The 26333-nt window shown below is 49.1% G+C and overlaps 1 protein-coding gene across 1 annotated transcript in view; it reads left to right on the top strand.

Annotated features, from left to right (window-relative positions):
- Nucleotides 1-20465, top strand: part of COQ10A (coenzyme Q10A) — a 140248-nt gene extending 119783 nt beyond the window's left edge. The window contains exon 5 of the mRNA XM_086963821.1: nt 18790-20465. Within this exon, the coding sequence (XP_086819947.1) occupies nt 18790-18957 (168 nt within the window). The 3' untranslated portion in view covers nt 18958-20465. The remainder of the gene's footprint in view (nt 1-18789) is intronic.
- Nucleotides 20466-26333: the final 5868 nt, after the last annotated feature.

Here is a 26333-nt window from a genome sequence, read left to right as displayed (position 1 = left end):
TCCTTTTGCCACCAACGGGCTGGGAAGCCCCTTCCTGATCCAGTTCGTGCTCCCTCAACTAGAGCGGTGTCTACTTCTGCTGCCCTTTTTGCGGGGGTACCCCTGAGGCAGATCTGCGGAGCTGCTACTTGGTCGAGCAGCCATACTTTTACAAACACTACTGCCTGCAATCAACAGACGCCGCGGATGCGGCAGTAGGTCAAGCGGTGCTGCGGAATCTTTTCCAATAAAGGTGTGCCTCTGTTGCTACCCGCCTCCAGTCATAAAGGTTTTTTCTAATAATATTTTAATAGTCATTGCATTTTGACCGATATGTTTACCTTAATTGATTTGGTATATCACCTTTATGACTTGTGATGATTTACTGCTTTCTACTCTTATTCAAGCATGTGAATCTATGAAAGACCCCCCTAATACTGGAGAAGAACAAAAGTTACTTACCTGTAAACTGTGGTTCTCCAGTATTGGTGTCTTTCATAGATTCACATGCGACCCTCCCATCCTCCCCTCCGAGGCTCTCTTCTCCTCAGGCACTTTTACTTACTTTGTGCTACGAAAATCTGAGGACTTGGGCTTCTGAGGAGAAGGTTCTAGAGGAGGCTACAGCCTGATTGGCTGGAATGTGAACCTACACATAATGACACTAATATGCTACTAAAGTGAGTTCTCCCTTAGGCTTTTCAATGGGCCTATTATGTTCTATGGTACTTTTAAAATTTACAATTTTATTACATTATATGCATGTATATTTTTATTTATGATATTTTTCATGTATACATGCATATGTTACTGCTATTTTATGTACCGTGGGACTCCCACTTCGACGACGGGGAATATTCAAGCATGTGAATCTATGACAGACACCAATACTGGAGAACCACAGTTGACAGGTAAGTAACTTTTGTTCTTAGTGTACGGTAGATGCAGGAGACGCCATCCCTCCCCAGGTCACCAAACATTATCTGAGCTTCAGGACGGCTGTGATCAAGAAGACGTGTACCAGTCGCAAGGTGAGTATGAAGGGCGTGGCGTTACTGCAAATACCTATAGAATTGTGACTGGTGCAGGGAATGCCTGTTTTGAAGGTCACTGAAGGTCCGAATGTTATCTCCCACCCACACGTCGCCCAGCTGTGAAATGCCTATAAGATCCCAGGCCCTAAAACCCTGTAATGCATGGACTTGTTTAAGCCAGGTCCCCTGCCACAAGGGTGTACATTGGGCTTGCGTGTGGGACCATTCGGTGTGCCGCAGTGCAGCCCGAATGGTCCAGCAACACTGAGCGCGTAACCTCAGGTAAACGGGTGGGAATAGGGCCCCCATATAGGATGGCCTGTATCCCGGCGAAGCCCATCTCCCCGACCTCGTGCCTGTATGCCGGAACCGACCAAACCCCATTGAACCAATCATGTATGGAGAGAAGCCGCGCGGCCAGGTAGTAAAAGTGAGTCATCCCCAAAACCCCCATCAAATGAGGGGATCCTACACACTGTGAGTGCCAGTCGGGTTCTACCTTTTCCCCCAAGAACTTGCTGGATATCCTATCGATTTCACAGAACCAGGCTCTGGGAAAGCCAATGGGGGTATTTTGTAAGACTTAGAGGAAGCAGGGGAGCACCATCATTTTGAATAGTATGACCCTCCCCATGGGATTCAGGGGCAAAGGCTGCCACTTTTGGAGGTCTGCCTTAACCTGTTTCACCAGTGGGGCAACGTTGGGAGCCCAGCTGAGCTCCGGGAGCAAGGTCATCCAGATCCCAAGTATTTGAAGGATTGATGGCGAAGAGGAATGTTGGAATGCCAGTGTAACGGGCGCGGGTGTTTGGGTCACAAGGACAGGAGTGAAGGGCAACATACGTGTTTTTGTCAACACAGGTTTTATTGATTCCAAAAGTAAATCAGAACAAGTCTTTCAATTAAGGGTGTTTTGGCAGGGAGAACAGCTTCGGGAGGTCCTCCTGTTTCGGGGCTTGACCGTCGCAGTCCTACGATAGCCGGCCTGGCTTCGTCGGGGCTTGTGGTCCTCTGGGTCCGTCTTTGCTTTTCGACTCGCGGGACCATAAATGAAACAAAAGAAAGCAGCACGTGAGATCAGTGTCCCACGCGGAACCACAACGGAAAAGGGAAAAGGAGTTAAGAAGTTATAACAACCCTTGCTCCGATGCTATACACAAGTGCAGGGACGGGGTGTGCTCAGGAAAGGGGAACCAGGACAAGGGGGAAAGCACTAATGTACAATGGAGCCGCCCTTTCGTCCCACCCAGCCCCTGATCTTATTACGCACCCGGGCAAGCCACACACCTCCCCCGGGTGAGTGGCTGGGCGGCTCGTGGATATGTTGGCCTCCAGGCGTGTTCTCCGTGTTCGGGATCTCTTCTCCTCTATCTAGCACCTCCGTTCCTCTCGCCTCCGTCCTCCTCCGACCGCTCCGTTCTGCTTATCTCCGACCTCCTTCGTTCTCTCCACTCCGGGTGTACAAGCACACCTGGTCTCCCGGTGTTTCTGCATTTGACGGCATCGCTTCGTCCTGTGATCCCGTCCACTCGGACTCAGCCTGAGAGTTAAAGGGCCAGTCACACTCACCCTCCATGCGTGAGTCAGTCTCATATTTGGACCCTCGGTAGTCCATCTGCGGAGGAAGACAAGAGGGGGTGATCGAGGGGTTTCTTAGTGATCCATAATGCTGTACAGGGGCCCCCCCTAGGAACGGGTCTAGTTGGCAAGGACACCCCGTTACAGCCATTCAAAACATTTTTGGGACAGGTGAAGGGAAACCAAGGCTGACTTATCCGGGTTAAGCCTGAGGCCTGAATCCTGCTCAGAGGTGTAGGATACGGAGGCAATGGGGGCCAGACACAGCGGGATCTGCCAAATGGATAAGGACGTCGTCCGCGTAGAGTGCAATCTTGTCTTGGTCGGTGTTGGGCCACTCCCATCCCTGCACACGCTCGCACAACCGCATCATGGATGCCGAGGCCTCCATCACCAAGGCGAAAAGCAGGGGGGATAGGGGACAAACCTGTCTTGTTTCTCTTCAGACCAGGAAGGGCTCTGTCAGCGTGCCATTCACCAAGACTCTGGCACGGGGGAGGCATAAAGAACTTTAACCATGGCTCGAATACGTGGGCCGAGTCCCATCATAGCCAAGACGTCCTCCAAGAACCCCCAATCCACCGAATCAAACTAAGACAATGCTGAGTGCCACATGAGGGCATACACCCACATTGGTCGGGGTGGACCTGCGTGGTCAAGTGAGGTTTGAGTTGTTGGGCAAGGATCGTGGCGAACAATTTCATCTCTGTGTTGATGAGGGAGATAGGACGGTCGTCCGCACACCGCGGTGAGGGGGGAAACAACGCAACTTTTACAACGCACTACCTTTACAACAAAACTTTTACAACGCAACATCCATTACAACGCAACCGTTACAACGCATGTCACTACAACGCATACCACTACAACGCATGTCATTACAACTCGGTCGTTACAACGCATACCTACACTATCCAACACTTACCCTACTGTTGCACCCGCTGGAGTTAGAATAGTAATTTTTACCCCTACACTATCCAATACTTACCCTACTGTTGCACCCCCTGGAGTTAGAATAGTAGTTTTTACCCCTACACTATCCAATACTTACCATACATGCAATGTAATGGTATGCGTTGTAATGGTATGCTTTGTAAATGTAGTATGCGTTGTAGTGGAATGCGTTGTAATGGATGTTGCAGTGTAAAAAATGCGTTGTAAAGGTATGCGTTGTAAAAGTATGCGTTGTAACTACATAAATCCCGGTGAGGGTGGTTGGGACTTGGGGAGAACCACAGTGGTGGCCATATCTGTCTCCTGTGGGAAGGAACCCTTTTCTACAACCTCCCGAAACAACCCCACCAAATGTGGAGTGAGAATGTCCCGATAATGCATGTAGAACTCTTGAGAGAGGCTGTCTGGGCCCTTTGTCTTGCCGGAGGAAACGAGGGCTATCGCTCCCTCTCTCCTCACGCGTAATGGGGTGATCAAGGTCTTTCTGGCTGATGGAGTCTAAGCTGGGGAGGGGGCCACCCTCGACCTCCAACATCTCAGCGAGCGAAAGGGACGGGAATCGGGCTGCGTAGAGTTGCTGGTAATAGGCAGGGAAGGCACAGGCCATCCCATTCGGGGAACGACACAAGTCATCCTGCGCTAGGACCGTACACCCTGGCCACGGATGAACGCCAAAGGAGTTTGGCTGCCTCCAGCGACAACTGCTTGATTTCTGACCGGAGCTGGGTAAGGAGTCCGGCTTCGGGGGCGTCTAGAGAATGAGCAGAGGCCCACTCAAGGCGCAAGGCTTGCGCCTCACGACTGGTTATCTACTCTGCATGAGCTTGTTCCTGACGTTTGAGCTAGCCCTTGGCGATCCCCCTAATTGTGGCTTAGCCTGCCTCCCACAGAACGCCCGGGGAAGAAACTGATCCATCGTTCGAGAGAAAGTATTGTCTGAGCTCTTGACCCACCACCTTCCGTAACTCCCCGTCTTGGAGGAACCAGGCATTAAGTCTCCAGGTCTGCCTCATGAAGGTGGGGGGGGAGGGCCCGCGAGAATCATTACAGGAGAATGACCCGAGATACCGTGTGGGAGGATGGCGACATCTTGAACCGCAAAGCAATCTGTTGATGGAACAAAAATGGCGTCAATACGTGCTTGCGTGTGATGCGCTGCCGAAGTGTGTGTGAACTCCTTAGAATGCTTGTGCCATATACGCCAATCATCGCATAGACCCAGGGACTCAGACCAGATCCGTAGTTGCTATGACTGTGTAATTCTACTGTGGGAGGGGGAGCGGTCGTGTCCAGATCAGGTGAGGAGATCGCGTTTAAATCCCCAATAGTAGGGACGCCAGGAGATCTGCGGATTTAGCTAGTGTCGCTGCTAGCATTGAGAGGGGGCTCCCGTGTAATTTACCGCTGAGGGCCACAAACGTACCCTGGGCATCCAGGGTTGTCTGCACAATAACAAGGAGAAGAGAGCACTTCACCAGGATCGCCCACCACTCTGGACTCACCTCAATTTTTAATGCCATGATTACTGTTGACCACTTTCCTAAAGATGGAAGACTGCCTCTATTTTGCCTTTAGTGAAGGAACTCAATCTGGACCCAAAAGACCCTAATAATTTTCTCCCGATCTCTAGATTACCCTTTCCATCAAAGTTGGTGGATAGTGCAATTCACCAGTTTTATTCAAGAAAACAATATTTTTGACCCCACGCATTATGGATTCAGGTGAGCCCACAGCACACATTATATCCACGAAGGAAGTCAGGGAGGCACTTGATCAGGGAGGCTGATCTGATCTTGTTAAATCTCTTTGCAGCCTGTGACACTGTCCATCATGATCTTCTGATGGAGAGGCTGTCTGCATGTGGCATCCAGGGGCTAACCTGGAAGTTACTGCACTCCTTCATGACTGATAGAAAGCAAACCTTGGCCCTAGATATATTCGCTTCCAAATCGTTCTTGCTTCATGCTTTTTTTTTTTAAATATTTTTTTTTTTACTGAGAATGAAACATTTGTCATGTACAGAGCTTAATAGTATACACTGTATCGTTTAAAAGAGAAAGATGCTGTATAGTAAGCAACAGTACAATCGGTCATTACATTGTCGTGATTTTCTTTGTGACATTTCAAGTTCTACAGTTGGTGAAATGCAGAGTCAAACCCCGATAGGCATTCCAGGCCTCCCGCTTTTTATCCCACTTAGGACATCCTGTCGCTTTATAGACTTGTTTTTCGGCAACCATACATTGGTCCATTTCCGCCACCCAACCAAACAGCAACGGCTTGTCAGCAGCTCCCCATTTCATAGCAATGGTTCTCTTAACCAGGGTGTATCCTAGGGTGGTGAATTGTCGTTCGATGTCTGGGAGATCATTTGCCTCCCAAACGTTCAGGATTCCCAGTGGGCGTGTCCGCACGAGTTTTCCCAGTGATTCCTGCATCTTATTCGTAGCTCGTTCCCAGATGTGCCGTATATAGGGGCAGTCTCATAATATGTAATAAATTGTGGCAATTTGGTTGCAGCCACGCAAGCAAAGCGCATCTTGTCGAGTCCCTATCTTAGCTAATGTCACCCTGGTAAGGTATGTCCTATGTTGGACCTTCAATTGAATCAATCTGAAGCTTTGGTTAATCGCAGCTTCCCTAAGGGACATCGGGGCTGTCTGCCAGTCCGCATCATCAAGTTGTCCTAAATCTAATTGCCATCTATCTCTAGGAGTATGGAAGGGATCTGGTAGGTTATTAAACAGCTTTACGATAAGTAAGGGAAATGGCCTTAGTAGGGAGGGGCTCAGAGAGAAGTCGGTCTTCCAGAGGGGACGAGTCCGGGACAGTAGTCAGGTCTGTTAATGCTGTGTTAAGTGCATGTCGGATTTTAAGGTACCTTAAAATCTCTTTGGGTGCCAGTTTGTGTTTCATTTGTAGTTCCTTATATGAAAGTAATTTCCATTTCTGTAGAAGGTCCCCAACCGTAGAGATCCCTATTGTATTCCATCTGTCAAACCCTACCTGATGGCACAATAATCCCAGTTGTTGAGAGGACCATAGAGGCGTGGCCTCGTCAACCTTCCCTGCCATCCCAAGCGTTTGTTAGCCAACCGCCAGACGGAGATCGTATGAGCCATTGGACTATATCTCCCCTTGCGGGGTTTGGTATACAGGGCTCCTAGAAACCCCTCCCGGCCAGGCTGATATCTCTCTAGGTGGTACGCCGGATTTGATGGGGGACTGTACACCCAGTGGTTAGTTGCCACTGATTGCGATGCCCAATAATAAAGACGTAGATCTGGGAGTGCAGTGCCTCAGCCGTACCAGCTCTTTGTCAGTTTTCCTAGGGCAATACGTGGCATCCCTCCATCCCACAACAGTGTCCGAACCTCCGCCTCCACACTAACAAAATAGGAGTCAGGGATAGGATATAGGCAGTTGAATAGAGGAGTGAATAGAGGAACCTTTGTAGTGCTAGGATCTTAAACCCGGTCGCACGACCCATTAACGACAGTGGCAACGATCTCCAATGTCTGATCTCTTCCTTAATTCTCCCAGGGGGGGCTAGATTTTTGTCGTAAAAGGTTTTGGGTTCTGGGGTGATGATAATCCCTAAATATGTAAAGCCATCCCTTGTCACTTCGATGTTGCATTCTTTAGGTAGTCTAGGCGTGGGGCCGTGGAAAACATAGTGTTGATTTTGGCAAATTAAGGGCATAGCCGGAGTATTTTCCGAAGTTAGTAAAGATGTTGAGTAGATTGTGGATCGAGGCGTATGGGGAAGCTAAATAAATCAGGATATCGTCTGCGTATAATGATATTCTATCCTCTGTCGCCGTCCCATTTTAGACCTCGTAGAGTGAAGTCTCGTCTTACCCATACCGCTAGCGGTTCAAGAACAAGTGCGAATGTCAGGTGCCGAGGAGGGGGTCAGCCAGGTCTCCGTCAGGAAGGCGACGTCTGGGGCGTTGGTGTCGAGTAGGTACCAGAGTTCGGCGGCGTGTTTGCGGGCAGAGTGGGTGTTGAGGAGGATCCATCTGAGGTAGTTGCATTCTTCGGTGGGTGGGTTGGCGGGCCAGATGCTGGTGAAGCTTCAGTTCCTGCAGTAGAAGGGTCCTTGGGTGCGCTTCAGGGCGGCCAGGCAGCAGGTGCGAGATCGTCCGGCGTTCAGTGTGTGGAGGGTGCTGGGGTCGTAGCTGGGGCGGGTGTCGTGGCACTTTCGGGGGCCAGGGGTCCTGGCGCCGAGCGCGGTCCAGGCGCGGTCCGCGAAGACGGGCTTGCCTTTGGTGTGTCGCTACGCGGCCACCATATGAGGAGCTGTGGGAGGGAGGAGCACCTGGGAGGCGGGGCGGCGAATGGGAGTGCGGGGGCGGGGCCGCAGGGATGTAGCCGCGGGAAAAACTGGTCGGGTGGCAAAAGACAACAGTATCCAGATACGCCATGCTTTGCTCACGGCCATCCCCTCCGGGGCAGATATACCAGAATCATCCCCGCTGGAGGATCGTCTTCTAACTGACTTCATGATTGAGCGAGCGACGTCATTGACATACCGCAAGCTCCTTAATAACTTACCTGACCCGCTGACCTCATTGAAAGAGAGATGGGAAGGGGAAGTGGACACCCTGGACGAACACGAGTGGAATGAGGCACTAGCATCCCCAAAAGAGGTAGGCATCTCAACCAGGCTGAGACTCGTACAGCTTAAGATCCTACACAGAGTGTATTACACGAGAACACTACTACACCGAATACACAGAGTACAACATCCTTACTGTCTCCGTGGCTGTGGGGCGGAGGGGACCTTCTTTCACACAATCTGGGACTGCCCACGCATCCAAGACTATTGGAGACAAATAATGCGCACTGTGTCGCAGACCCTGAAGACCTCTCTACTTCCCGAACCGCGACAGTGTCTCTTAAATGTGTGGGGACCGAATGACCTTTCCAGATGTGGCCGACTTTGGGTTATGTTAGGCATGATAGTGGCCAAGAGGGATATCGCACAGCGCAGGGGAGCGGCAGAATTACCGAAGAAGTCGCAGTGGTGTATGAACATGGATAGGATAATGGTGACAGAGAGGGCGGTATACTTGAGTCGTGCATGTCCAGGGAAATGGAACAAGATATGGACCCCATGGAATGTGTACCGAGGGGAAATTTGTGATCCTCTGCCAGAGGATGACCCGTTGGAGTCAGATAAAGAGGGGGAGGTTGGCTGAGGTGCTACGAAGGTGTTGCACAGGGGAGAGGCCATTGTGAGTGGGAGGAGGCCCGAGTCCTGAAGGGTGGGCAGTGTGGGTAGACATGTATGGGACTGGTATAAAGTAACGTGTAGGAACATGGGCGTTACTGCCCGTCAGTCTGGGTTTGACTCAATGATTCTAAAAAGTGGCACATACTGTCGGCAGACTTTCAATACAGCTAAACAGCACTAATTACTTTTGGATGACCGCAATGTGATTTCTTTGTTATTCTTTTTGTTGTTTTCATAAAAAACAGAAAACTAAAACCATTACTGATTAGCAACATATCGCCAGTTATGTACCTTCCACTTTGCCGTGAGGAAAACCTTTTTCTTTTCAGCAACGTGATCAAAGTACGGATTTACCCTGATGCACGGCATCCAACGTTCAATTATTAGCGGCCGGCCCTTTGGGTTGTAGGCGAATGGCTGTGTAATTTTGTAAAGGTACAATAAAGGTTTTAAAAAAAAAGACAACAGTATGGGCACAAAGGAGGAAAAACAACCGAACAAGTTATCCACAGAAGCAAATGGGGCACAGAGGGGAAGCAAAATCTAAACAATATGGCTGATGTAATATGTGAGGTCCTAGGCAGTGCATGGCGAGGGTGCAAGTTCTAATTTCTTAAAATAATCATAGCTGGTGAATTTCAGTGTTTTTTTTTTTAAGTTTAAAATGTTACCTTTAAACTGGCATTTTCACCTAATTATACTGTCACTTAAACCTTTGGATTTTCAATGAATTTCTAGGGTTTTCTTTTAAACATAAAGTAATATTTTATTACAATACATAACTACGCTTTTTGCCATGCACGTCATTGGGTTGACCTCGGGGTCCAGGGGGTTAGGGTACCACTACACTGCTCCTTTATACCTTTTTTTTATTATTATTTTTTTAAATGGAGGCTGCAACAGTTTCCTAATCTTGCAACCTGCCAATCACATCGCGAGCTCCTGCGGCACTTAAAGTCAGACAGCCAATGGGGGCGGGGGAACACTCGACGAATAGAATTGCTCTGTTATTTGCAGTTGCATGCCTCTTGCAACCCCCTACCTTCCAGATATACATACATACATACATTTTGAACCTTCATTTCTCCCCAAAAAAATTTGGGTAAATACCTAGCTTTCTGCCAAATATGGTGTCATTCTGTTCAGCTGTTTGAGCTGTAGCGCTGTTCAAAAATCCCTATAGAAATCGGATGGGGAAATTGTGTTTCAGAACCGCCCCATTATTCTTGGCCTCCGCTTTACGAATCATTCTGAAACATTCCAGAAGGAAATTAGGTAGATAAACTTTGTTTTCGGAAATGATTCTGGCGATTCCTCAAATGGCACCAAAGTTATTTTCAAACCAAAAAACGGTCTTACTGTGGTAACTAGGTTCTAGCTATCAATACAGTGTTTTTTCTGTGCCATCGCTGACTTTGTGAATAAAAAAATCTGTTTCTTTGCTCCACTCTTGTAGCATTTCTTTTAGTTGGAAGAGTGCTTTATCCCTAAGATGGTGTTCCCCCTGCTTTGTTTCCATCATAGAGATCTCTACATATGACACATGATTTAAACCATGCATTATTTTGTCAATTCCTTGGACAGTCTCTAGTTTCTTTTTTGGTATGGCATCTAAAACTATAACACAGTAGTCCATATGAATCCTCAAGTAGAGTTTGAATATGATAACACCTATACACACTTTTAACATGAGGGTTAAATGAATGACTTCGGAGCTAGTTTCCAAAGCATGAGCTATAATCTTTCGATGAGATATAACGCTGTGTGGAAAATAGTGATGAAATACGGTCGTGGTCCAAAGGTTTATCTGTTAACATTGGTAATGATGCAGATAATTTCATGTAACTTCTTCCCTTTTTAGGTATTCCCAAGCCAGCGCTTGCGCTGTCTCTTCGAGGTATATTGTATCTGAAAGAGACACGTTAGTGATAGATTCCTTACCTTAGAATATCCCCAGGCGTCAGACTGGATCCGGAAACTTTTGCGTAGCAGTACCCTTGCGCGTCGGTAGGCGTCGTCTGCGGCTCCGCGTCCGTCGTGGGTGCCGTGATGACGTCGTCGGAGTACTTAGACGCCGCCTCCGCGTGCTGACGTCAGTTCTTCTTTTTTCCGCGCCAGTCAGCGCAGATCTGGAAAGAGCAGTTCCCTAGTCACTTTTTGACTTTGTTTTGGTGATCTTTTTGATCCATTTCGAAGTCTGTACGACTCCGACGGTGCCTGTAGGGATGCCCGGCTTCAAGCATTTCGACGAGTGCGACCGTACCATGTCGGTCACAGATCCCCACCGCCTGTGCCTGACGTGTCTGGGCGTCGACCATGACGACGAGGCCTGCCCCGACTGTCGGGCCCTTTCGAGGAAGGCCAGGCGGGAGCGGTCCCGCAGGCGGCTCGAACTCCGGCAGACGGAGGACGGGGACGGAGCTGTCACAGCTCCGGGAGTCGGCACCACTCCTCCTGGTCCAAGTCGTCAGGTAAGAAGCATAAGAAGTCGAAGAGACATAATCGCTCTTCTGACTCCCCCCCGATGCTCGCGCGATGCGGCCGGGGGGGTTTGGGTGACACTGCCCACGCGGCTCCTCGGGAGTCGCGGGCGCCGCGTCGGGCCCCATACCCTCCGGTCCCTGGGCTGAACGCGACGCCGGAGGAGATTGAGCGTTTCCTCATGGCCATGAGTTCCCTTTCTCCTCCGACGGGTTCCGCGGCGCCTTCGGGCCTAGCGAACCAGTCTGGGGGCCCTAGTGGGTCGGGGGCTTCGACCCCGACGCCGTTGGGTGCTTCGGCCCCGACGCCGCTGGTGCCGCAGGGCCCCACGATCCCGACATCGCCGGTGCCCTCGGGCCCGGCGCCACAGGGTGCCGCTGGACCTCAATCGGGCTCTGGATCGTCACCGGTGGACCTTACGACCCCCCCGGCGTCGGTCCGTGTGGTGTCCCCTCCGGCGCCGTCCCCGATGCCTCCTTTCATTTGGTTCCGACGTTGGGACGACGCCTATCGGCGCCGATCTCGATGCCGTTTGGAGATTTTAGCTTCTACGAGCCGACCTCATACAATTACGACCCTGAATCTCAGGAGATGAGGGATGAGGAGGATTGGGAGGGGTCTGAGGACCCTCTGGCCAGGGAGTGCCAGTCTAACATGGACTGGGCATGAGACCTTGGGGAGGCCAGTGGCCTGGACACCTCTCCAGACACTGGATTTGTCTCTCCTCCTACCGTGGCTTCGGAGAGGGAGCTACCTATGGTGTGGTGTTGACGAGGGCTGCCAAGGCCTTGGGCCTTGAGCTCCCCGTCGCAGCCGTGAGGACTAACCTCCTCACTGAGGTCCTTATGCCGCAGTCATGCTCCATGGAGCCTCTGCTGCCTTTTAATGAGGCCTTGACGGACGTTCTTTTGGGCACTTGGTCCAGGCCCGCTACGGGTTCGCCTGTAGATAGGAACGTGGCCAGACGCCACCGCCCTGCTCCGGGCGACCCATGTTTCCTGTCCTCCCACCCCACCCCGAGAGTCTGGTCATCCAGGCCTCTAATTCCCAGACCGCATTCCCGACGGCCCCGCCGGACAGGGAATCCAAGAGGTACGAGAACTATGGCAAGAAGATCTTCTCGTCCCTTAGTTTGGGACTGCGGTCTTCCAACACCGCATGCCTCTTGGGCCGCTACACCCACTCTCTGTGGGAGACGGTGGCGGAAGTGCTGCCAGAGTGCCCGTTGGAGGTACGGGCCAAACTCGGCCAAGCCCTTGTGGAGGGCCGGGACGCAGCCAAGTATTCAATCAGATGTGGGCTGGATACTACTGACTCGCTGGGTAGAGCGATGGCTACGACCGTGGCGGTACAACGCCACGCCTGGCTGAGATCCGCCAATTTTTCGGCAGACGTCCAAAACACCCTTATGGACATGCCGTTCGATGGCCGTCGCCTCTTTGGAGACAAGGCAGACCACGCGCTTAAGCGCTTTAAGGACTCCAGGGCTACGCCAAGTCCTTGGGCCTCTCAGCCCCGCGCCAGCAAACGGGTGCCTTTCGCTCCTTTCGTGGCCAAGGAAGGGGCGTCCCCACACGCGCCGCCAGCCACTCGCCGCAAACTGTCGTCCAGCGCGGCGGCGGCCGTGGAAACCGCCGTGGAGGCGGTCGGGGAAACAGGCGGAGTCAGTCCACACCTGCACCCACGGCATCCACCTCTAAACCCTCCTAGTCCGTGCTTTTCGGCCCATGTGACGCCAGTGGGAGGCAGGGTTCGCCATCACCACTCTCACTGGCGCACTGTTACTTCGGACAGGTGGGTGCTGCAGATCGTCCGAAGGGGCTACTCCCTCCCCTTCGAGACGACCCCTCAAGCCATGCCACCGCCACACCACCGCGTATCGGGGGATCATTTGCGACTTCTGCAGGAGAAAGTTTCGGCCATCTTGGCCAAGGGGGCCATCGAGCGCGTTCCTGGGCCAGAAGTAGGACGTGGTTGCTACTCCTACTACTTCCTGGTACCCAAGAAGGGCAAAGGGGGCCTACGCCCTATCTTGGATCTGAGGAACGTCAACGGCTTCCTCCGGAAGGAGAAGTTCAAAATGCTGACACTGGCTCAGGTCTTAGCTGCCCTAGACCCAGGAGACTGGATGGTAGCGTTGGACTTGCAGGACGGGTATTTCCACATCCCCGTCCTGCCGGCCCACCGGCGTTACCTGCGGTTCACGGTAGGCCACGAGCACTTTCAGTTTACCGTGCTCCCCTTCGGCCTTACCAGCGCCCCACCGGTGTTCACGAAGGTGATGGCGGTGGTCGCAGCTCATCTGCGCAGGTTAGGGGTGTCAGTCTTCCCCTACCTAGACGACTGGTAGTTGAAGGCGGGCTCGCCCCAGTCAGTCGTCAGCCACCTCCAGACTACGGCAGATCTCCTGCACCAGCTGGGATTTTCCATCAATGTGCCGAAGTCACACCTGTGCCCCTCTCAGAAGCTCCTTTTCATCGGAGCGGTTCTCGACTCGGCGCAGTTTCGGGTTTACCCGCCCGAACAGCGTGTTTGGGATCTACAGGCTCTGATTCCGATCTTCAGGCCTTTATCCCGAGTTTCGGTCAGGTTGACGCTGCGGCTTCTGGGGCTGATGACCTCCTGCATCCTTCTGGTGCATAACGCACGGTGGCGGATGCGGGCTCTGCAGTGGGACCTGAAGTTTCAGTGGGCCCAGCATCAGGGCAACCTGTCCGACCATGTCCTGATCTCGGAGGGCACTGCGAGACAGCTGCAGTGGTGGCTCTCGGACAGCGATTGGGTCAACGGCAGATCCCTCTCCCTTCCCCAACCGGAGCACGTAGTTGTGACGGACGCGTCCCTCCAGGGCTGGGGAGGCCACTTGGGAGAGGCGGAGATCAGAGGACTCTGGTCTCCAGCGGAGTCCCGGCTCCATATCAATCTGTTGGAGCTGCGGGCGATTCGTCTGGCACTGAAGGCATTCCTCCCGTCTGTCCGAGGGAGTGCAGTGCAAGTGTTCACGGACAACACCACCGCCATGTGGTACTGCAACAAACAGGGCGGAGTGGGGTCGTGGACCCTTTGCCAGGAGGCTCTGCGTCTCTGGCAATGGCTGGAAAATCAGGGCGTGACTCTGATGGTTCAGCACCTGGCAGGTTCTCTGAATGCCAGGGCGGACGAACTCAGCCGTCGGTGCTCGATGGATCACGAATGGCGTCTGAACTCTGACGTGGCGAAAGGCCTCTTTCTTTGATGGGGAGAGCCTTGGTTAGATCTATTCCCCACCGAAGAGAACGCGCAATGTCATCAGTTCTGCGCGTTGGAATTTCCAAGGCGGCACTCGCTCGGAGACGCTTTTCGTCGCGAGTGGAGCTGCGGTCTGTTGTACGCCTTTCCGCCTATACCACTTCTGCCCAGAGTGCTGAAGAAGATCAAGCACGACCGGGCACAAGTCATCCTTGTGGCTCCGGACTGGGCATGAAGGTACTGGTATCCCGAGCTACTCAGTATGTCAGTCGATCCCCCGGTTCGTCTGCCTCTTCAGGAGGACCTTCTGTCGCAGCATCAGGGGACGGTCCTTCACCCGAACCTGTCCAGTCTCAACCTCCATGCTTGGAGATTGAGCGGCGACAGTTGAGGCCATTTGACTTGCCTCCTGAAGTTTGCAACATCATTCTGGCAGCCAGGCGTCCCTCCACAAAGTCGGTATACGCCTGCAGGTGGAACAGATTTGTGGCATGGTGCACAGCAAAGGCTGTGGATCCCCTCAATGCCCCTCTTTCTGAGATTCTCCTCTTTCTTCTCTCTCTTGCCCAGCAGGGCTCTGCTCTGGGCACTGTCAAGGGCTATCTTTCGGCTCTTTCAGTCTTTCTGAGGCTGCCTGACCAACCTTCTTTGTTCAAGTCCCCTATCGTTAATCGATTCCTGAAGGGCATCACTCATACCTTTCCTCCTGTTCCCTTCGTGATGCCTCAGTGGGACTTGAAACTGGTTCTAACGTTTCTGATGTGCGCTCCCTTTGAGCCACTTCACAACTGTCCTCTTCGCCTTCTTTCTTTGAAGACTGCCTTCCTGGTAGCCATCACCTCTGCCAGGAGAGTTAGTGAGCTCCAGGCTCTGTCTTGTAAGCCTCCTTTCCTTTCAATCCATCCGGACAAGGTTGTATTATGGACAAGGCCCTCCTTCCTACCCAAGGTAGTCACGGCCTTCCACATTGGGCAATCCATCACGTTGCCCACCTTCTTTCTGCCTCCGCACCCCTCGAGAGAGAGGAGGAGAGGCTCCACCGTCTGGACCCAAAACGTGCGCTCTCATTTTATCTGAATCGCACACAACAGTTCCGGGTGGATGATCAACTCTTTGTTGGGTACGCGGGCGCTAAGAAAGGGAAAGCGGTGCACAAGCGGACCATCTCCAGGTGGATTATCTTGTGCATCCAGGCGTGTTACTCCTTGGCTAAGAAGGAACCCCCTGTTGGGCTGAGGGCTCATTCTACTCGAGCCACGGCCACTACAACTGCCTTGGGCCGAGATGTGCCCTTGCAGGACATTTGCCAGGCAGCTACGTGGGCCTCGCTGCTCACGTTTGCAAGACACTATTGCCTGGACAGTCAAGTCCGGAGGGATGGCTACTTTGGCCGTTCCGTCCTCCAGGACTTTCTGGTGTGATTATTGGTTCGCAGACCCACCTCCACGGGGATGGTATTGCTGGGGTATCTATTCTAAGGTAAGGAATCTATCACTAACGTGTCTCTTTCAGATGCACAAGTTACTACTTGTGTAACGATATATCTGTAAGAGACATTAGTTAGTGATAGATTCCTTACCGACCCACCCATCCTCCCCGTTCTGCGAACCGATATCTAGGGTTAAGGTCATCCCCTTTCAGGGCCCTAGTTTCTTGGCACCAGTGTTGGTTTTTGTCATGGCTCTGCGCTTCTGGTGCAGAAAAGCTGTGGCTAAGAACTGACGTCAGCACGCGGAGGCGGCGTCTAAGTACTTCGACGTCATCACGGCGCCCATGGCGCCGACGATGGACGCGGAGCCGCAGACGACGCCTACCGACGCGCAAGGGTACTGCTACGCAAAAGTTTCCGGATCCAGTCTGACGCCTGGGGATATTCTAAGGTAAGGAATCTATCACTAACTAATGTCTCTTACAGATATATCGTTACACAAGTAGTAACTTCTGCGTTCAGAATATGGGCTTTAAGCACCGCCCAGGGCTTCTGGTTTGTTGGCCTGCCTTTTGGAAATTCATTTACTGTGGTTGGTCAGTAGTGTCCATATGTCCTGCTTTGGGGTTCTTGGTTCCCCCACGGGACATCACCAATTGTTTCTTTTGGTTGGCCATCTGTTGGCTCCTCGCTCACAGACCAACCCCCTCCTTCCCATTATTGCTGCCATCCTTCCTGGTTTTCTTTCCCGTGTGTTTACTTTTGTAGCAATTGTGGCATGCCGCACTGTAGTTTTAAACATCTTAAGCACGGCGTGCCACGATTGCTACAAAATAAAATATAAAAAGATACGGCGACCTCACAACTTTTGTTTTCTATTTATTGACTTTTGTGGCAATGGAGGCGCACACCGCACTTTCACTTCGAAGATCTAAAGCACGGCATGCCGCAATTGCTACAAAAGTCAATAAATAGAAAAAAAGGCAGGCAGATGCCACATTTCTTTTCCATTTATTTTCTTTGGTAGCAATCTCGGCACGCTGCGCTTTACTTATTAAACATCTTAATCTAAAGTGCAGCATGCCTCAATTGCTACAAAAGTTTAAAAAAAAAAGACATTTTTAACCCCTTGCGTGCGCATGACGGACCATGCCGTCATGAGCCACAGGCGGCGTGTGCTCATGACCGCATGGTTTCGTCTTGCGGCTGCCGCTGCGCCCAGGCGGCATTAATTCCCCGCCTATGCAGGCGAATAAATGAGCGGGCGGGGCTGTGACGGAACCACGCCGCCATGAGCACACACTGCCTGTGACTCATGACTGCGTGGTTTGGTCACGAGCTCAGCAATGCCACGCTCACGCCCCCCCCGCATACGCCCCCCGCGCAGCTTCAAAGGGGTTAAACAAGAGAATGCACAACTTTTTTTTTTTTTAAAATATATATTGAAAAATATTCTCATTTGCAAAGCCAATAGCTCTAAATGTAACCAATGTGAGACCTATTGCATTGCAAATACCTGTCCAGAGAGAAACAAGCATTTGCAATGCAATAGGTCTCGCGTTTTCGAGTGTTTTGAGCTATTGGCATTGTAAATGATTATGCCTTTTATTTGATTTACAAAACTTGCAAGTTGTGCGTAAACACTGCTTGCAGGTTTTGTAAACACATAAATAGAAGGCATGGGCATTTATAATGCCAATAGTTTAAACTCTTGCAAATGCGAGACCTTAGTGGCACCTGCGCTTTAGCTTTCAACATTTTAAGCTTAAGTTCGGGTGCTGGGATAGCTTTAAAAGTAAAGAAATAGCAAAAGCGCAGGTCCCGCGATTATAACAAAAGTAAAAAAATAGGGGGAAAATGGCAGGCGCAAGTTTTTTTTTTCTCTCTATTTACTTTTGTTACAAGCACGCCACCCGCGTTTGAGCTTTGGACATCATAAAATAAAGCGCGAGTGACGCGATTGCTTCATAAGTAAAGCAGCACAAAAAAATTGTTCTTTCTATTGCTTTGCTTTTGAAGCAATCGCTGCACCTGTTCTTTAGCTTAAGATGTTCATAGCTAAAACACTGATGCCACTATTGTAACAAAAGTAAGGAAATGAAAAACAAAGCCTGCCAACGCCTACTTTTTTTCTATTTATTTACTTCTGGTACTATGGTGGCACCTGGATTTTGGCTATGAACATCTTTAGCTAAAGTGTGGGTGCAGCGATTGCTTCAAAAGTAAAGCAATAGAAAAAGCTTTAGCTTAAGTTGTTCAAAGCTAAAGCGAGGGTGCTGCCATGTTAAAAAAAAAAAAAGAAAATAACAATACTTAAACAAAAACAAAAATCATGCAGCCGCTTTCGGCTAACAAATAAGAAAATAAAAGCGCAACCTCCATTACGCTATATGGCTCGGAGGCTGTAATTTAAGCCTTCCGAGTCACAACACATGTAACAGGGGGTGTCCTTATGGGAGGTTACAAGAAGAGAAAAGGGGGAATTAAGGTGGGACTACTAAGCCTATTGACCAATGAAAAGCCACCATTTACCAAGAACAGGGACAGGAGACAATTAAAAAGATGGGTGGAAAATGGGGGGCTTCATGTCTTTATCCGGAATACAGCATGCCTCAAAGACCGGGCAAGCGCTGCCTAAGCAAGACCTAAACAACACAAAATGGGCAAAGAGCCATTAGATGAGGTAGCACATTGTACGTGCATTGTGGTTACATAGCCACCTAGTTAGCCAAGTCAGTCCTACATCTGAATCCACTTTGATGTTTGAGACCTTTCTTATAAACTGCCTCCGTCTCACCTCTTGTTATGCATGCTTTGTGTTTTATCTTTCACTAATGTTTCATTCCTTGTTCTTACTCACCCCTCAGATTTCATTTGAGTTTCGTTCTCTGCTCCACTCCCAGCTGGCCACAGTTTTCTTTGACGAGGTGGTGAAGCAGATGGTAGCTGCTTTTGAGCGGCGTGCTGGCAAGACGTTTGGACCGGAAACCAATATCCCGCGTGAGCTGATGTTCCATGAGGTGCACCAGACGTGATGTTTGACCTTGAAGGACGATGCCAAAGCATGTCAACAAAGGCCAAGTCCAGAAATTATTGGGGAGGGCGGGGATACATTTACGGACATAAGAGTTGAGAAAGGTGGTGCCCAAGCACTCTCTTTTAAAATATTATTTATTTGATTATCCCTTCTAGTTGTTATGAAAGTACCTAATTTATATGCAGATTTGTGAACTGTTGTACACTTGCTGGAGAAGCCCACATCAGTGACTTGCTGAAGGTGTAACACAAACGCATTGCAGTTCCTACTCAAAAGCCCTAAGGACCAGCATTGGTATAAAGTGGTGATTGAGACCCGCCCCAAGCCAGATGCACTCTTGGATTTTAGTTCACTGTGGACCGATATTTATCAGATGCAGCATTGCACTGAAGAACGAACGTCTACCCCAGTTTCTGCTTATAGAAACCATTCCTCACTGGATGTGGTTTTTGAACATGCGCGATTGACTGGAGGAAGGACTGAACATTGACTTTTTAAAGCATATTGTAACCTCCAGATCATGCAACCATTTGGATTTTCTAGATGCTGTCATGTTATGACTCTAGGTGCTCATGTGGGTTCGACTACCTGGGGATGTAGCTGCCCGGAGGATTAAAAGAACTATCAGAGAGGCATCTGCGGGTGAAGAGACGATGAGCTTACTTGCGTTCAAATGCCAAGATTCAGCAGAGCTATGGCAATGAGGAAGCTCTACTGAAGTAGGGGAGACGAGGGCGTTGTAGGGCTAGAAATCAAAGTGGATAAAAACAAAGCAGGGATGTACCATTAGCTCAGCAGTTGACTGACTGAAGACGTGTTTATTAGTGGAGTAAAATCATGAGGTAGGTCAAGCACTTGAAGTATTGCAACTGAAGGGTATGTTAGTTAACAGGATTATTTTATCCTTTGGCCCTTGACTCCTAGGTCTTTGATAGCAGAATGAGTGTCTGAAACCAAAGAGATTTAAGGGCTGGTACCCTGAGAGAATGGCGAGGCATGCTGATTGCACAGGGAGTGTGTGAAGTGTGGTAATGACATAAAGATGCAATATCAATCTTTCATTTGGAAGTAAGTGCATGAGACCATCAAGCAGCATGGCTTCCTAAGGACCTGAGATAAAGGGAGTTGCTCCTGCATATAAACTGATCGGGCCAGTCTACTTGTGGCGCATAGAGGCAAAAACTATTTAGTTACCGTTTGCACAGGATAAGGATATTGCAAATGTATACAAATCCTGGGTCAATGTGGATTGACTGACTTTCAAGACGTGCCAGAGCCGTAACTGACCAGACAACAAATCGTGTATCTAAAACCAGATTCTGTAGTGAAGTAGGGGGGCTGTTTTAGGGGAGCTTGGAAGTGGCGAGGGCTGTGCGAACCCCTGGGCATGAGAAGGCGGAGTCTGTACATCCAGAAGAGGCAAGCTATAATGAGGCCTTGGCCACAATCTCTGCTGCACACTCCGGACTGAGAATAAACATGGTTGTCTCCCATGAAATCCTCTAACCTTTTGTACTTTTCAGTTTGTCTCTCTCATTACTGCACACCTCGAGGATGAAGCAGAAACCTTTCCTCTCTATTCTGAATCATTGTATTTATATATGTACTTGTTCTTGCACAACCAGCTTGTCTGCTCTAAAATCTGCATTGGAGAGCGGTCTTGGGCAAACTATCTCATTTGTAATAGACAAATGAGGCTCTCGTACTACAGCCCTAGTGGCATTTTAGCACTTCCTCAGGGTACCTATGTGCACTCTTTAACAAGACGTGGCTGGATACCTTTTTTTTATTTTTTTTATAGAGAGTGAGTGTTGGTTTCCGCTTGACTTTCTACCCAGCACTTTCTTCCAGCAGTGAGGTTGTGATGTATTTGGTATTTAGGTGTGACTTTACTATTGTATATTAGATTAATAGTTAATACACTTGATCAATGCAAACCTATAATTTCTACACATCTAGTATAATGTTCCCATACTACTACCACAGCTCGTGCGCATGCATATGCAGGGAGCCATGGTACCTGACCACCCAGCATGCACTTAGCAGCTGCCAGGCCTAGATACTGCACAAACCTCCTCCACTCAAAGACATGGACCCATTCACCAACTTCCAACTTAATGGCGCAATAATTAGTGACCTGTTAAGTTAGCCCTTGAATGCATTTATCAGTCTTCATTAGAGGACACCTCACCCATGTTCTTGTGTGTTATCTGGTTGCGACTGTGGGTTATGTTTTAGTTATGGAAGCATCTCTTAGGTCTTCTGGAAGATTAACTATTGTTGGTCACATGAGTGTGCAGTCACCTCATTTTAAGTCATTTTAAGACCGTTTAGCTTGTGTTCGCTAGCAGAAGAAAAAAAAATGTAGACCAATATGCATTATTTTGTTTGAAGTAAAAAAATTTAAGCTAGTCTTTCGGGAACTTGGGAAGGCGAGCCGTGGTCTAGTCGTATATTCTCCCACTATATTACTGCAGTGTTGTATTTCGCAGCTACCATTGTTGCATCCGTTTTAAAAACATCACCCCAAGTGCTAGTTATTTGTTTTGTTTATTTGCAAAGGAATACAATCTGATGAACAAAATAAATGAACTCCCCAAAATAGCTGTAAATGTGAGTTTGGGACCTGTGATGCAACCTGCACAGTTTGGTTTGATAATCTAGAATCCGTGGCGCTCAAGATGCTGTTTTTAACCACAAGCTAATGTGCTTCCTTGTAAGCGGAGGCTGGTAGTTTTATCAGGTACAACTTCTTTTTTTTTTTTTTTTTGTACAGGTGTCTTCAAAAATGTTTGGTTGTAGTTTCTTCCTATTATTGAGGATGATGTTCTTGGGAGATGAGCAAGGAAATTGTGTTTTGTTTATCTTTTAAATAATTCTTATGCCACAATGTGGTGTAGTGTGAGGCAATTTGGGAAGCATGCCACTTCAGACAGTGCTTGTCTAACCAGTCAGGTCATCTTAAATTATTTATAATTTCAGGCAAATCATTTTTTATAAAAACTATAGTAGTTTTGCAGAACAGGCAATTTTCTGTTAACAAGTTGTGAAAATGCTCTTGCCATCATTAGAAGTGGCAGGTGTGTTTTTTAAGGAAGGACGAGTTCTATTCTATTGCTATTTATATTGATTAGCACTAGAGTATCCCTGCCTATGTGAGGGATCGCAAAGCAATTTTTTAAAACTTTATTAACAAGAATTTTGTTTGCATAAGTATATTTTTAGACCAGACTTTCTGTGGTATGTTTTTTACCAATTCAAATGAAATGTAGTTTAAAACAACTGTACTATTTTAGCCCTAAGTTACTACCTTATCCGTTGAAACTATCATTTACAAATAATGTTGGTTTCATCTTGCCTAACCCTCTTCTGGAACAGGGCATTGGCAAAGACCTAACCTGGCACCCACCACCGCCCATTCTAGGGCTCTTGTAAGTAAGAGGTGATTGACGTGGCTAAAGTGCTTCTAAACACAGGGTCTTCCAAGAGTAAAGGCTGTAGGCGTCAAGTTGGAATTGGGGACGAGACCCAGCCCCAGTTAATGGTCATTGCAAGCGGGTTGTTGTCAGAGATAGACTTGCCTAAATAGGTGGTGTGCGGTATAGCTGGGAGTAGGTCTGGCGTGCATAGTAATCTATCTAGGCGAGGGTGCAAGCCATGAGGTGTGAGAAAAAAGAATATTACTGCATGTTCATTTTTCTAAGTCGCCAGACGTCCACTAGGTTTTACCCTGCCACCCCTTGGCGCAGGATCCTAGCCTGCTGTATCGTAATTACTCATGATAGTGGGGGAGTGAGATCACTCTAGCCCCACATCAAGGACCGCATTAAAATCTCCCCCTAATAGCCAGGGATACTGTGACTACTCTGCGAGGGCAATGGATAGGCCGGATAGAAGTACTTCTTGGTCCTTACTAGGTGCATATGTTGACCCCCAATACCACCCTTTTCCTGTCTTAACATGTCATTTAATAGAACATATCTAACTTTGTCGCCAATTTTGCTATCGATCAAGGAGAATGGGATCCCTGCACGTATCCACACTGCCGCTCTGTAGGAGTAGGCGGAATAAGGTGTCACATACAATTGTCCCCTCTATTTTCTATGTAGTTTAAGGGTTTCAGTGGGCATTAAGTGGGTTTCCTAAAGGTATACTATTTGAGCATGGTGTCTGTGCAATTGAGCCAATATCCTGTGCAGCTTGTGGTTCGAGCCCATATCCCTTCTATTCCAAGTGGAGAAATTGTATGATTTAACGACATATGCCATTAGGAGTCAGCATGCAAACCTGCACCCCCCGATCCCCAAGCAGTCCCCTCCAGATGCTGTCACCCAGACCAATGTCAAGCTTAACTAATAAACAACATCCCGATACTTGGTCAATCGAGCCAATTTCATTCAACCAAACTGAACCTTAAACAGTAACATGGTTACCTTTGATCTAACAAGTGCCTTCAATTGTGAGGTAGGCTACTAACGTGTGGGTTCTATGTAATAGGCGGATCAACTCCATACGAGTTGGGCCTCGGGTAGATATATCTTGAAGTGTTGTACTATCCCAGGATTCATATGTCAGTATTATTGTGCATTGTGTGGACAGGGCACCAACTTGCGTACAGAATATGTGTAACTTCTGGACAACGACAAACTAGGCTAGCTGGGCTTACTATCAATCCCAGAGCCCCTCAATGGTGGACCTATATAGAAAAAGATCTTAAGCCTTCCGCCCAGTGGAGTGACAATACAGTGGTCTAAACCCAATGGGTCATTACTTAACTGTGTGGACATTGAAGGAAACAATGCAACTCCCGTCCGAATCCGACGTTGCCTCTCCTGAGGGAGTGTAGCTAATAGGTGGGCGCACAGTTCTCTAAGCAGATGCTGAACTGTGTGCACTCCAAGACCACTTAAGGGGATGGGGCCCCGTCAGGCTGTCTTGTGTAGTCCAATCCTGCGCCAACGTGGGAGTCTTTGTGGTTTCGGTTGCAACTGTTTTTGGCAGTCATTACTGCCTGTCTCCGGGAAATTTCTGTTCATCCAGTCCCAGGCACTCAGGAGTTAATATAAAAAAAAATAGGATTGTTGGTTATGAAGGATTTTTAATTTGGCTGGGACTAAAAGTGCATCACAGACTCAAGATTTGACCTCCAGGAATGATGATTGTTTACACTGGACTGCCAGTGTATAATCTGGAAAGATTGAGATTGTTGTGTTATTAAACTGTAGGGGGACGTTGTTTCGGGCTGCTTGCAGGAGTCTATCTCAGTCCCTAAAGTTCAGGATTTTGGCTATGACCGGTCGTGGATTTGCACCAGGAATAGGTTGTGTAGTGGGTACTTGATGCGCACATTCTACTGTAAATAAATCCGACAGTCCTGTGGGGGCCACCTTTGTGCTGAGCCAGTCTTCTGTAAACATCGGCTATAGGCCCTCCGATTCCTCCAGAAGGCCCACTATACGCAATTTGTTCCATTGGGACCTCCTTTCTGCATCATCTGCCCAGGCCTGGAGGGTTTCGATTTGTTGGCCCAATTGTGATTTCTGGACATCATGGTCTTTTACCTTCGGCGCAATGGTGTCCAATGTCATCTCCGAGGTCTTGACCCTGTCTGTTAATTTCCTATGGTCCTCTTAACATATTAAGCTCAGTGGAGATCACTCCTATTTGTTGTGCAATGACTGATCTGGACTCTTGTATCTCCTGCAGTATCATGTCCAACTTATCTTCTTCGAGTTTGAAGGATCGTCCTCTCACTGTATAGAATGCATGGAGGACGCCTCAGAGGGCGAAGAACGGGACCGGGCTATCGCCGACGACGCCTCTGACTTGCCTTTGTGCGCTCCATTGTCAGTGATGGACTAGCATAGAGGAAAGTGGGGAAAGGAAGGTACTGTCCAGTTGTCAGGTTTCCTTCACAGGCGGTGCAGTGGTATAAACTTTATCTTGGGTGAGCCGCACCCTAATTCCAGGCCTATACGAAGCTAACAGGGTAATTGTGAGTGTACACAGGGAGAACGGTGTATGGCCGGTTTGGATAAAATCAGGGCTCCATTATGGTTCCTACTGTAGTGCGCAGCCTTCGCAAGTCTATCCCCCTCATTGCCACTATTTCAACAGGTTCCCTCCACCTCACTGCCACTGTGTTGGGGGGCCTGCAATGACACACTTAGAGCCACTGGGTGGGGGCCTCTGGTTAGCAATAACAAGTGGGCCAACAACTATATCTTCATCTCTAGTAGTCGAGTTCAGTTGTTGAGGTTGCTTCACCCCCGGTGTATGTAGGTGCTTAACTTTTCAAATAAAAAATGCAGGCCAAGGGAGGGGGAGGCAGAGAAATGGCAGTACCAGGTAATGACCAATTAATGCACCCCCCCCAGAGGAGGCTTCAGACTTTGTTTCTGTATATCAGGGGCCTGTCTAGCCCTTGTTAGAAATCTTCGCAAGGTGGTCCGCAGTTAGCTGGAGGCTTTACTATCCTCAAGCTTCTGACTTCAGCACCCTGCTTGCACCGCTCTGCTTCCCCAATCATCACCTCCCTTAGTGTCGCAAGCAGGCCGTAAAAATTCAGGCAGTACCCCCCCTGAAAATGAGTGCAGTCAATGGGGGCCGACTCGCCCTCCGCTTTGTGTGTGGAATCTGTCGGGGAGCCACGGGGGGAGAGAGGAGAAGGAGAGAGGCAAGAATGTGAGGCCTCATTGCAGTTGATCCTGATGCTTGTTGCAGCAAGTCCTGCCTTACCCATTGCAGCCGCCTCTGAGGTTGGGATAGGGGAGACTGCCGGTGTTCATTGCAGATGCACCGTTTGGTGTATGTATCACCTGCGGGACAGGAGACGGCAGCAGGACCAATCCTCCCTCCCGACAGCTAACAGGATTCAATGATGACTTAATAGACAGAGCAGTGGTAAGATTTCATCTGCCTAGGTCGGTGATACAGTCGGACTGTATGATTTTAAAGAGCAGGCAAGAAAGTCTGTATGCTCTATATCGATTTTGGACCACATATGGCAGGAAGGAGTCAAGGTTATGAAAAACCCTGCCACAGTAGCGGCTGTCCTCCCTTGTATTGACAACGAGCATTTGCAATGCAATAGGTCTCGCAATTGCGAGATTTTGAGCTATTGGCGATGTAAATGACGATGCCTTTTATTTATATGTTGAAAAAACCTATATTTATAAAAGGCATTGTCATTTACAATACCGATAGGTCAAATTTTATAAAATGCGAGACCTGTTGTATCGCAAATGCTTGTTGTCAAGTGCCCCATAAAGCATTTTCACACTACACCTAAAAGGACACATTAACAATCCTACTAACGTGATGGCAGATCAAGAGACACAATAAAATTATTATTAGCGCTCCAGGGTAAGTACA

This window comes from Lissotriton vulgaris, chromosome 1_1 (genome assembly GCF_964263255.1).
Source record: "Lissotriton vulgaris chromosome 1_1, aLisVul1.2, whole genome shotgun sequence".
Taxonomy (NCBI): domain Eukaryota; kingdom Metazoa; phylum Chordata; class Amphibia; order Caudata; family Salamandridae; genus Lissotriton; species Lissotriton vulgaris.
This window is presented reverse-complemented; position numbering and strand designations above follow the sequence as displayed.